The 12,786-nt window shown below is 34.6% G+C and overlaps 1 protein-coding gene across 1 annotated transcript in view; it reads right to left on the bottom strand.

Moving 5' to 3' along the window:
- Positions 1 to 12,786, bottom strand: part of LOC143229313 (papilin-like) — a 114,254-nt gene that overhangs the window by 56,598 nt on the left and 44,870 nt on the right. The window contains exons 4-6 of the mRNA XM_076461487.1: positions 7,235 to 7,295; positions 3,131 to 3,233; positions 1,932 to 2,065 (exon numbers count right to left, since the gene is read on the bottom strand). Of these exons, the coding sequence (XP_076317602.1) occupies positions 1,932 to 2,065; positions 3,131 to 3,233; positions 7,235 to 7,295 (298 nt within the window). The remainder of the gene's footprint in view (positions 1 to 1,931; positions 2,066 to 3,130; positions 3,234 to 7,234; positions 7,296 to 12,786) is intronic.

Raw genomic sequence — 12,786 nt, forward strand, 5'->3', positions numbered from 1 at the left:
AAACATGCTTGTCCTTTCAACCGTTGGAGCGTTATAACGTGCGGTCAATCCCACTATTCGTTGGCAAAAGTGTAGTCCAAGAGTTGGCGGCGGGTGGTGATGACTAGATGCCTTCTCTCTAGTCTTACACTACTAAATTAGGGACGGCTAGCACAGACATCCCTTGCGTAGCTTTGCGTGAAATTCAAAACAAAACAGAACAATTTGTGCTTTGCCCATATTTGGTATCGAATTAGATGATGCAGTTGTTAAATACAACGTTTCCCCTGATCTACTCAGCACAGTCAACTGAATGGCCACAACAAGTAAAATGTACATGACGTCAGAGAAGAGAAAGCATAATAAATATAATCAATTACGAACAAGTAAAACGTTTATTAAATACTCACTTGAAATCATCATTCATTTTAGTATCAACAGATATAAAGACAAATAAATTATCCTTCAGTTTTTGAAAGGCCTAGAACAATAATATCAAGTGTTAATAAAATAGTTATTACTATGACAAAAATATTATTTTACATTGTCTCAGGAGGCTTTTGTTCGTTTGTTTTCAGAATGGATTTAGTTATATACGTATTATACTGTCTCTTTGAGTTTAGACAAACAGTGCTGTTATCAGCTCTTAACAAATAACGTGCTTTTGTCATTGGTAGTTAACTCTATTCACTGTTAGAAAAGACATGTAGGCAGCATACAAAGTTTGGTGACAATGTCTTTAACTGAATCACTCTGAATCTGGTTTTAGGCTCTTATTACATTATTTTAGGGTACATCTAAATCATTTGACACACACCTGATTACACTAGCATTTGAAAAGTACACATCTCCAGGACAATTGTTTTAAAAGCATTAGAAGTGCTGGGGGTACAAATGTTGTTATTGTTGTAAAAGAGTGCAATGTTCTTAAGAAGTAATGGACAACCTATATATATATGTTCCTTTTTAGTAGAAAAACTCCAATTCTCAAAGAAATTTACCCTTATATGTATTCAAACGATACAATTATGTGAACTAATTGACACTGTACTAAAATTTGATAAATATTTGAAGTCGTTTATCGTTTTAGTTATTCTTTTTCTTTAAATATATGAACCATAACAACGTTTGTTAGTTTGAGATAGATAATCAATCATAACAACGCCATTCATCTCTTTTTTTGTTAGTTTGAGATATGGTGACCATAACAACGTCTTTAATCTCTTTTTGTTAGTTTGTGATATGGTTACCATAACAACGCCATTCATCTCTTTTTTTGTTAGTTTGAGATATGGTTACCATAACAACGTCTTTAATCTCTTTTTTGTTAGTTTGAGATATGGTTACCATAACAACGCCATTCATCTCTTTTTGTTAGTTTGAGATATGGTTACCATAACAACGTCTTTAATCTCTTTTTTGTTAGTTTGAGATATGGTTACCATAACAACGCCATTCATCTCTTTTTGTTAGTTTGAGATATGGTTACCATAACAACGTCTTTAATCTCTTTTTTGTTAGTTTGAGATATGGTTACCATAACAACGCCATTCATCTCTTTTTTTGTTAGTTTGAGATATGGTTACCATAACAACGTCTTTAATCTCTTTTTTGTTAGTTTGAGATATGGTTACCATAACAACGCCATTCATCTCTTTTTGTTAGTTTGAGATATGGTTACCATAACAACGTCTTTAATCTCTTTTTTGTTAGTTTGAGATATGGTTACCATAACAACGCCATTCATCTCCTTTTGTTAGTTTGAGATAGATAATCAATCATAACAACGCCATTCAGCTCCTTAACATTATTATAAAATATAGTACCTATAGAAAGATTGTTCATCTCCTTAAGTGTTATCCAAGTTAGACAAGTAAAAACATTAGCAACCTAGTACTCTTTCTTTGATTGCTAAAGATAAAATATAAGGTAAATTAATTGGTCTCGCCTACCATACACACTCCATCCACGCAAACATCTCGCGACTCGTCGTTATAGCAACGGGTACCATCAATAACCGTTCCGGTATGACGAATATAAAATAACTCTCCTTCCGGTCTGCAGTTAAGTTCGCATGGACTAGATTCTATGAAAAAATAACAAAAAGAAAAGGGTAAATACAGAATAATGTTTCTAAGAAAAAACAACAAAACTTTGTACTGATAAGATTTACTGTTTCAGTGTGAACCCCACATCTTTCTTAGTAACAGGACTACAAGAATACTTTTTGTTTTGGAACTCCCTCCCTAAAAAAAATTCCCATTCATATCATTATAAATATTTTCAGTTATTTGTCAAAACATCACTGATTACACTCATAGAACCAAGTTTAAATGAAACCAAAAAGTGTGTGACCACTACAAGGTTATACGTTACTTCCTGGCAAAAACAAAACTTTTATGCGATTGTTATAATATAAAAATAAGATTAAATAATCAGAATTTATTTTAAAATAATATCGTAATTTAAATTTGTTTTAAAAAGCAAATAACATTAGAAGACACTTTACAGATAATCTATGAGTATTGTTTTTTCAGTTTTCAAGTAACAATTCTTGCAAAATATACATTATTTATGATCCATAACACATCTTGCTTTCATTAGTGCACAGAAATTAAGGTCTCAATAGGATGAAATTTAATATATATTATTATTATGGGTTATTAGACCAGCCAATTATAGTGCTACCATTTATAATATATGTTTTGGCTTTAAAATACAAATCCACTAATAACAATGTTTAATTACGTGTTTTGCATTGTTTGTTGTTTAGAAATTGTTGGGCCCTCTAACTTCCCTCCAGCTCCCATGCTTCTACCTTACATGTTGTTGTTTTATAATGTCTTTGTTTTTACAACTATTAAGAGAAATACCGAACAATTAAAACACTTTTATGTAATTCAAAAGTAAAGTGTGTTAAAAATAGAATATTTTATGAATTTTATTACTTTTTAAATAACTGTTTGATAACAGAAGTTATCGTAATTAATATCTTTAAAATACGACCCATCATTAAGTTTCAGTGGAAACCATATCGAGGTCACCTTCACAATATTCATATATATATTCTCAATGTAAGGATATTTAAGGTGTTATAATTTATTCATTATAGTTCCAAATATTAAGATGTTTTATAGTATTATACACACACCTTTTAAATACGGAACCCAACTGTAGTACTGGTTCTCAAACGGAAGAGAATTAAAACTTGAACACTGCTCTTCACGAAAACCACGTGACCCATGTGGACAATCCTATTAAAAATATTTAGGTCGAAATTACGGTTAACGAAAATAAAGTAAATTAACCAATCACAAATATGCACTCTATTGTAGACAAATGTTTTTAGCATAGATTTTAAGACTCATTTTAGTCAGCCCTCCGATAGTACAGCGGTAAGTCTACGGATTTCTAACGCTAAAATCAGGGGTTCAATTTCCCCTCGGTGGGCTCAGCAGATAGCTCGACGTGGCTTTGCTGTAAGAAAACTCACTCACTCATTTGTGTGTAACAACAAAGAACCTACAGTAAGCGTATCTTTAAGGATGATAAAGGTAAAACCAAACGAAATAAAAAAAAAGGGACATTTTGCGATGTCTAGGCGAATACCATAAAGGTTACGCTTCCAGCAACGTAAGCGAAATTGACATTTATTAGGTCTCTCGTTAAACACGTCTCTTTTGTTTTTGTCTACCTGAACATCTGTAATTATGACAACAACAACTTGTATCCCGCTGATACAGCGGCAAGTCTTCAAATTTAGAACGTTAAAATGAGAGATTCGATTCCCCTCGCTGGACTCAGCAGATAGCCCGATGTGGCTTTGCTATAAAAGAAACACCTTCCACGTTTCGCAGCTTTATGGACACTATATGAGACAGCTGATGTATCGTACATTAAAAAAAACGACTCGATGGCACTTCTATTAAATACTTCAACAAACTCTTCTGGTTTTGTTCTTTACGGCGTAACTTATTAACCACACCGAGAAATACCTACGTCTCATTCCTTCATAATTTAAAGAAAGATCGAAACACCTGACGAGGAAATTGGTTTCAAATAATACGAGTGAATAGTTAACTTTTATATATATATATATATATACAGGGTGTTCGGAAAGTCACTGTGCAGTATTGTCTGTTAATAAATATATAAGTACACAGTGACTTTCCAAACACCCTGTATATATATATATATGAAAGGTTTGTTTGCTTGTTTTTTTTTAATTTCGCACAAAGCTACTCGAGGGCTATCTGTGCTAGCCGCCCCTAATTTAGCAGTGTAAAACTAGAGATAAGGCAGTTAGTCATCACCATCCACCGCCAAACTCTTGGGCTACTCTTTTACCAACGAATAGTGGGATTGACCGTCACATTATAACGCCCCCACTGCTGAAAGGGCGTGCATGTTTGGAGCGACGGGGATGCGAACCCGCGACCCTCAGATTACGAGTCGCACGCCTTAACACGATTGGCCATATATGAATGGTACCGTTGATCAGGCTACCATTAAAACTGAACACCGCAAAGACACAATATCTGAAACAGTGATCCTGAATATTCTGTTGTTGTTTGTTTTTCTGGTGAGTTCCTAGTTAGAATATATATATATAATAACAAGAGAATGAAGAAAGTCTCTCCCCAGCGTATGGAAGTTCGTTAAATTACAAGCTTACTTTGGCTTATTTTACCGTGTTAGTAGTTGCAGCAAAAGTTTGACTATTTCACGTAGTAGCGATTATGTTATTTACAGCTCACTCAGTCGTAAGATAACAGGAATAAAACCTCCAGAGTTGAAAACGATACGCGTATTACCAGTTTCTTTAAAAGGAAATTAAATGTCCGACTGAGAGAATAGTTTCACTTTTTTGTGTTATCTAACATACCAAACTCAGATGTCAATTTTTTAATCATAACAATTTTTTTTACTCCTCTAGTAATCCTCTTATTGCAAGAGAAGTAACACGTGATCAGTAAATATTACCTCATTTGACAGAGAGAACGTGATATTCTTAACCCTTAACTCGTTCTTAACATTCAACAGAAAACACGTGCTCGTTCATTGGAGGCTGTGACGAGATTCTGTCTTTGTTAGAAACTGATCAAAGTGTTAAACAAACTCTCCTGTCACTTCGTTGAAAGAGAAACATCTTCTATAAAACTTAAAAGTGTAAAACTATAAATTATCAACATACTTGAAATGTTCTTTATTAGCGTTTAAATTAATTGCAGGCTTGCCCCTACATTCGATGGATTTGTGCATTTGATGTTTGAATTTTGCGCAAAGCTACACGAGGGCTATCTGCACTAGTCGTCCCTAATTTAGCAGTGTAAGACTAGAAGAAAGACAGCTAGTCACCACAAACTCTTGGGCTACTCTTTTACCAATGAACAGTGGGACTGATCGTAACATTATAACGCCTCTCACGGCTAAAAGGGTGAGCATATTTTGCGTGACAAAGATTCCAACTAACGACCCTCAGAGTACGAGTCGAGTGTCCTAACTACCTGGCCAGAATGTATTTGATAGAACACTCTCCAAAAATATATTAACGCACAAAAACAATTTATTATTTACATATAGCATTAAGGATTGTTTTACACATTTATACACACGCACACACACACTTAGTTTCAGAAAATTAAAGCACTAACCAAAAGTGACGACTTATTGTAAAAATATGTCATCTCTTTAGAAGTTATATCTCAATTCTCAAACAAAAAGGCATATCTGAAATAGTATTCGAGTTTGAGACCTTATAGAACATTATTGTTATTGGCATTAAATATTTATTTTTTTGGCTTAGATAATCTGTCCTTTCACGTACAATTATACTAAACCCGAGGTTATGTACGACCTTCTCAGTTTTTGCAAAGGGTCACTGGGTCTTAGTGTCCAGAAATTCAACGCCTGTTCGCTACGTTAGTGTTCAGAAGATTAGGCTGCCATGAATTTTTCATTTCTGGATGACTCAGCAAGAAGCATAGAAAGAATGCTGTTACTTGTCTGTTTTTATTCTTCTATTATCTCAGCCTTGATGGTGAACAGGGTTGTTCTACAGATTTCAATATGTGCCGTACGCAGCAGAAATGTCCTGTGCACTCAGACTGAACGTATGCTGTTGTCACGCGTATTTCCAAGTCTATACTTTTTCAATCGATTTTTTCTAATCAGGACATCAAAGCGTTTCAGTTGAATTTACAATTCTTTCTCTTAAACATGTCGCGAGATCTTCAACTCGGTTGACGTGACAAAAAATTTATTAAAAAACACTGAAGAGACACTAAAATCTATATAAATGTATCTATATTTTTAAGAAACGTATTCTAGCATTTTTCATGGGGCACCTGCTTATTTGAAAACGTATTAGATCTATTTTTCTCACCAATCTAGAATACATCGAAACAGAAAAGTAATTATTTCATTTGACTGTTTTCAAATAAATTACCTAAACATAACGTAATTTTTGACTTAATAAACAAATTATAAAAAGTTACATTTATGAATGACAGTTAAGCCTAAATGATGGTTTACCTTCCCAGAATTTAGAATACTAGAGTATTGCGGTTAGTACAAGATTAACACTGCACAAAAAAGTTTTTGCTTCTTGAACATTGTTGGGTGTTCCTTATAGACTTTTGGCTGCTGATCACGAAAATCACATCCAAATTTGCCCATCACGTTCCGTTTCATCGAAATCTTCAGTTTCACCAGGACATTGCTACAATGGAAAAACGATATCAGGGCAACTGGAATCCGTCAGTGCTTGTTGACTACTGTTGGACACTGCAACATGATGCACCGGACATTGAATACAAACGAAAATCAGGAGCAAAACACTTTTAATTATGTTGAACTTAATAGTGTATTAGAAACATAAACGTAATTAAATACTTTATTGCCGGTAAACAGTCAACTGTCTATTTCTCAGAATTTCTACGTGATGAAGCAAAACCAAAGCTATATTTGTGCACACCCACCAGGTACCTGTCGCAATCAGCAACAACTTTTTAGGAAGCAAAACTTTAAAAAAAAAATTGTTGTGCAGTGTAATTTTTAGAAAGTTTTAAACACTCAGTTATTTTGAAAACCAACAACAACAACAAAGTTATCTATTGATTCAATTCATTAATTTATTTAATTACCAAAATTACATAAGATGTCGGATTCTCATGACAGAAAACAGTTTGTGAAAACATACGTAGTCAAACTTTAATATAGCAATCATTCTCTTACAGCAAGTGATATGAATTACCTGTATGTTGCAACTAAAGTATCTTTTCGATGGGCCCATGCAAGAATGACCACCGGAAATACTGTGGGAAAACGTGGTAACGATTATTCCAAAACTTATTGTCCAACATTGTTTTATGTACAAAAATATTCAATTTCAAAACATACTACTAAAACGTATGTCACACGATAGTTATAATGTGATTACATTTATTTTTACTAATTGGGAAATGTTATATTAAATGTTTACGTGATTATAATAACATTATACTGTGCCACTCTTAAGATGGAATTAGTAAAACATTATTACACAAATATTTACACTTAACTTTATCTAATACCTAATTAATGTCTAATTAGTTATACCAATTTTGTTAATTATTTTCCACAATCCTTTCTTCTCCTACAACCTCTTGCACAAATCGCAGACACTGTAATAATAGTTGAAGAATCTATTTAATGAAATAAGTGTAAAGTTGCTTTCAATTAGAATTCTAGATGAGAATTAATATACAATGAAGGTAAATAAATCTAGAGGGAAAGTAAAACAATTAATGTCTTTCATCAGTCTTTTCAATAAAGTCTATATATGTGTGTGTGTGTTTGAGTTTTTCTACAATTTGTCAGAATAATCTGGTTTTCTAATTGTCTTTGCTTATTGGACGGCGCTATTAAATCAAAATATTCACATGTGTTTAATTGGCTGTGTTCCTTATATTCAGTGTTCAGTTAGCTGTGTTCCTAATACAGTAAGTATTTAGTTGGCTGTGTTCCTTACATTCAGTGTTTAGTTGTCTGTGTTCCTTACATTAATCCTTTCGTTTTTCCAGTACGGAAAACAAACGGATATGATTATTTCTGGATAACAGAGGTAAACCTCATTGGCAGTTGGATGAAATTCTATCGAGATTGACCATTAAAAGAAGAGAACCCGTCTTCTAACAGTTAAAAATCTGTGGAAACAAACTGTTGTTGAATGAGGGTAAAAACAATCCTTAAAGAGCAACAGATGTCACATGTGTTCCTTTCCCACTGCACCGTATCGAGATAATTATAAAAAAAAACATAGGATGCAAATAGAATAGCACTGGTTCAAAGAGCACCATAATGACTTAACTGCTTTCCTTCGTCAGCACAGGTAATGGATCGCAATTTCACTGACCATTTGTAAAATAAATCTGGTCATCGTTTTCGCTATTACAGACTCACTCGGTAGCTGTGAACCAGTTGTAGTCCTTGGCAATGTTTATTATAAACTCATAATGACCTTGACTTATTAATGAGTGACCTTCACCTGCATTGCGTATCAAATGACTTTCAAATTCATTGCTTTGTCATATATTGATTTTGGCACTATATATTGCTAGAATACTATAATTTGTCAGGTGACCTATGAGTAATTTATTGAACTAGGTGTTGTTGGCTGGATTTATAACCGATCCATACATTGAAATGAACGAGTTGTTCTGTCAAGCAGTATAATAAGATTACTATGGTTAATAACCGAATCAGCCAATAATATATTTGAGGATTGAGAAATAACGAATCTATTAAATTCTACGTTTCTAAGCCCACAAAATTTGGTCTTTAGTTTTCCAACAAACAAAATATTATTTAAGCGACTTTTTGGTTAAACACACTCATTGACCACAGTAACTTATTGTTCGAAACTTATATGAAGAATTTATGAGCAAAAGTAAAGAAGAATACGCTATAATACGGCTGCATGTTTGTTGAAAGTTAAGAAGAAGTCAAACAATGGGCTATCTGTGCTCTGCCAACCACGGTTATCAAAATCCGGTTTATAGCATTGTAAGTCCACAGACATTCCGCTGTGCCACCTGGGGGCTATATCTATCAACCACATTACATCTGCAATAGTTAGTGCCAAAGAAGCATTTGATTTCAATACAACAACTCATTTGGCCAGCTTGGATAGGACAGACATGTTGTGGTTCAAGTAGCCTCTTATTAAACGATATCTGGTTTTAAGTTTTGTCACACGCTTTAGAATAAAAAATATTTATATATTTTTACTGACTGCAGTCTTTCTATGTGAAAATATAATTAGCTAGATTTTCTTTTGGTTTTAATAAGCAAACTATTGCGTAAACTATTGTCTTCTTTAACTTTAGTTTTTTTAATTTTAATTTGCAAATATTCTGTGAATAAATGCTATTTGGAATTCAAGCTCAAAATAACATATAAGGTAAACCACGGGTTATTTGATTATAAATCCGTGAATTAATTACAATTTTTTTTCTTGCAAACAACAAAAAATATATTGTTACTTGTTAAATACTGAACCACACAGTTGGCTATCGACTTTTTAGAGGTATAAGCCCTCAGGCTTGCCATTGAGCCAACGGATGAGAGGTTTGTTTTAAATTTTGCGCAAAGCTACAAAAGGGCTATTTGCGCTAACCATCCCTCATTTAGCAGTGTAAGACTAGAGGGAAGGCAGCTAGTTATCACCACCCTCCGCCAACTCTTGGGATACTCTTTTAGCTACGAATAGTGGGATTGACCGTGACATTGTAATGCCCCCACAGCCGAAAGGGCGAGAATCCGCGACCCTCGGATTGCGAGTCGAGTGCCTTTACCACCTGGCCATGTCGGGCCCTAACGAGGAGAGGAGTTAAAATAACATAAAAGCTTAGAGGTTTTTATTTTTGTGGGTTGCCAGTTTTCGACGAATCATTAATACCATTACAAACAAGTAAAAATATATTTCGTTTCGATGTTTATATGATAATGTTCTTCTTTCTCTTGTCCTTTTCGATTTTACAAATAATTCTTTTTTGTTTGTTTGAAGTCAAGCAAAAAGCAACACAATAGGCTATCTGTGTTATGCCTACCACGTGTATCGAAACCCGGATTCTAGTGTTGTAAGTCCATAGACATACCGCTGTGCACTTGGGAAATTTCACGAATACGAAAGTCATGTTGTTCTGAGATATAATCGCAGATGTATGGTAATTAATTATGAAAAGTTAAACTTTGTATTTATGGTTGTCGTCCCTAATTTTTAACACTAACTATAGATAAAGCAGGCAGTCAACTCAGTCTACCATTTACCGTTCATGCTAAAGGGTTGGCTGTCTCTCGTATAACGTAACCGCTGCTTAAAGTGTAGCAGATACATTTTGTTATCGCAGGGTTTGAACCTGGTCTGACAGCTTCAAAATCCCGAGCTCCATTACATGACCAACCCTCTTCTATCGGATAAATTTTTAACTTAAGAAGCCTGATTGTTTCAAATGACAACGAAAGGAAACTTGCATGCTTTAAAGGTGAAATTTTCAACAAATTTAATAATTGTCTTAGAAACTGTACTTTGGTTAGGTATAATTCCTGTATGGTTGCCATATTTTTAAACACTTTGGTTTTGAGTAAAAAGTGGAAACAAAATATGCGGGTCCTCGAACTCAAGTTCCTCTCGGTTGTTTCCGTGACGTTTTACAACTATGACGCAATAGTTGCCAAACACGCTTCGTTGCGCGCCGACCATTTTGTTCTTTTCCGTGTTGGTGTTTTATGTAAATCTATCGGTGCTTGTTTCCTGATTACATACTTTGTAAGACTATCTTTTTTCTTGATATTGCTACTTTATGTTTGTTTTATGATAACATGGTTTACTGCCTTGCTTATGGTTGTAAAAACGGTTCGGCATCGGGCAAAAGCTTCATTTCGTTTCCGTGCAAGGAAAAGAAACCGGCAAGGTGGTGACAGTGGGTGCGGATGGTCAATATGAAGAACTGGACTCCTTCACACCATGCAAAGCTTTGTCAAGATCCCTTTGAACGCTCATGTCTTGTGTCGGATCCCACTGTTTTGGATTCCGTGGGTTTCAAGTTGGATCATAGTTTTGGATAAACGGTATCTTTAATTGTAGGTTAAACTCAAATATACTATTTTAGGCTTAACAGCATCTTGAAAAATACAAACTCGTGACTTGGCTCACCATCATTCAAGTCAACAAATTTATAGTATGATGTTTCCAAGACATCGATATTTAGGCAATTTACATCAAAGCCTCGAGTCTGGGTAATGCACTCTTTATCTTTTAATCGGTTTGGCACTTTGTCGTATGAGCGCACTCTCTCTTGGTTGGCATCTGCTCGCATAAACCACACCTATACCTCGTACAAACATACAGAATATGTCATATAAATTATACATTTATGGTAAATATTAAAGTAACTATTCAGACTACTACATCTATTGAAATTCATTTTGTTACGAGTCATAAATACCCGGTACAATGATTGTGGAAGGGCCAAGTATTAGTTACCATAGTCGGCAAAGTATAAACAAATAAAACCCAGTCTGTGATACCAATAATTTATAAACACCAGACAGGTTTCGAGATGTTTAAAATTGCACGTAAAATAATACAGACCATATTTGTTGTCATGACTTAGGCCTACCATTCTTCCACTGGATGTATGACCGACTCGCAACCGGCCTGGGCGCTATCACTATCACTCACAGTTCCGCTACTCTCGTTCGTGGAACTGTCTTCATCACTAGAACTTGTCAGATCTGTGTCAAAAGTAACTGTTCTAGGTTCATTCAGAGAAGGTTCAAATTGATATGGCGCTACTCAACACTGTTCAGAACAAAAAGTCAAAACAGACTCCGCCTCTGTTTCTACGTATGCACTGGCCATGTTTATTTACATTCAACGCGCTGGCGTTGGCGGTTTGTTTGGCAACTATTACGTCACAGTACTTTTCCTAGCGGCAAACGTAAAAACTAATACGTTCGGATTGCCGCTCGGAAAGGGCTCTTTCTGCACCAAGTTCTATGTTTCATTTATTAGCACATATTTTTTATAAAAAATGTGAACCTGCAAAAATAATCAGTATGAGTAGTTCTTCTGACTGCAAAGCTTTCTTTTTTCTGTAAAATTCACCTTTAATCGTGAGGAAAGTAAGGTTCGGAATTAGTTTCTCTTAAATGTTCTGACTGAACGATACTGGTAAGTAAACAAGTATGTGGTGCGGTTTATTAAATACTATAGCAATTCTCTTACAGTAAACACACGAGAAGTCTTATCTGATTAAACTGCCATGGTTCTATGACGTTATGTGCTCTGTGAACCTTGCATGAAATTTATAGTTTTTCTTACACTCCAATGGTCAGTGCCTTCCATTCTCGTTAATAATGATGAATAGCCTGTCAACTGCACGTGGTAGAATGGATATAAAAATTACTGACTTCCACATCTTCTACAGAAGGGAGCTGAGATTAAAGTATCCTTTGCTGTTATTTTTGAAAATAGTACGTCCCGCTAAGTCTTATACGTTACTCAGCTGACTATTTAAAGTGTTACTTAGGTGACGAAACATGTTACATTTTTCTGCACTGGCGCGCCTCGCGAAAAGTGTTCGATGAGGCATTGCGTATCTTGATTATATTTCACATTTTCTTAATCTTAATGGCGACTTCTAGTTTAGTTAATATAAAATTTTCTCTTGCTTAATGACGCCTACTAATTCAGCTAAACATGAGATTTTCTTAAGCTTGATAGCGTCTGCTTGTCATATATATATGTGGAGCATTTTAAAT

Source organism: Tachypleus tridentatus, chromosome 1 (assembly GCF_004210375.1).
Source record: "Tachypleus tridentatus isolate NWPU-2018 chromosome 1, ASM421037v1, whole genome shotgun sequence".
In the NCBI taxonomy this organism is placed as follows: domain Eukaryota; kingdom Metazoa; phylum Arthropoda; class Merostomata; order Xiphosura; family Limulidae; genus Tachypleus; species Tachypleus tridentatus.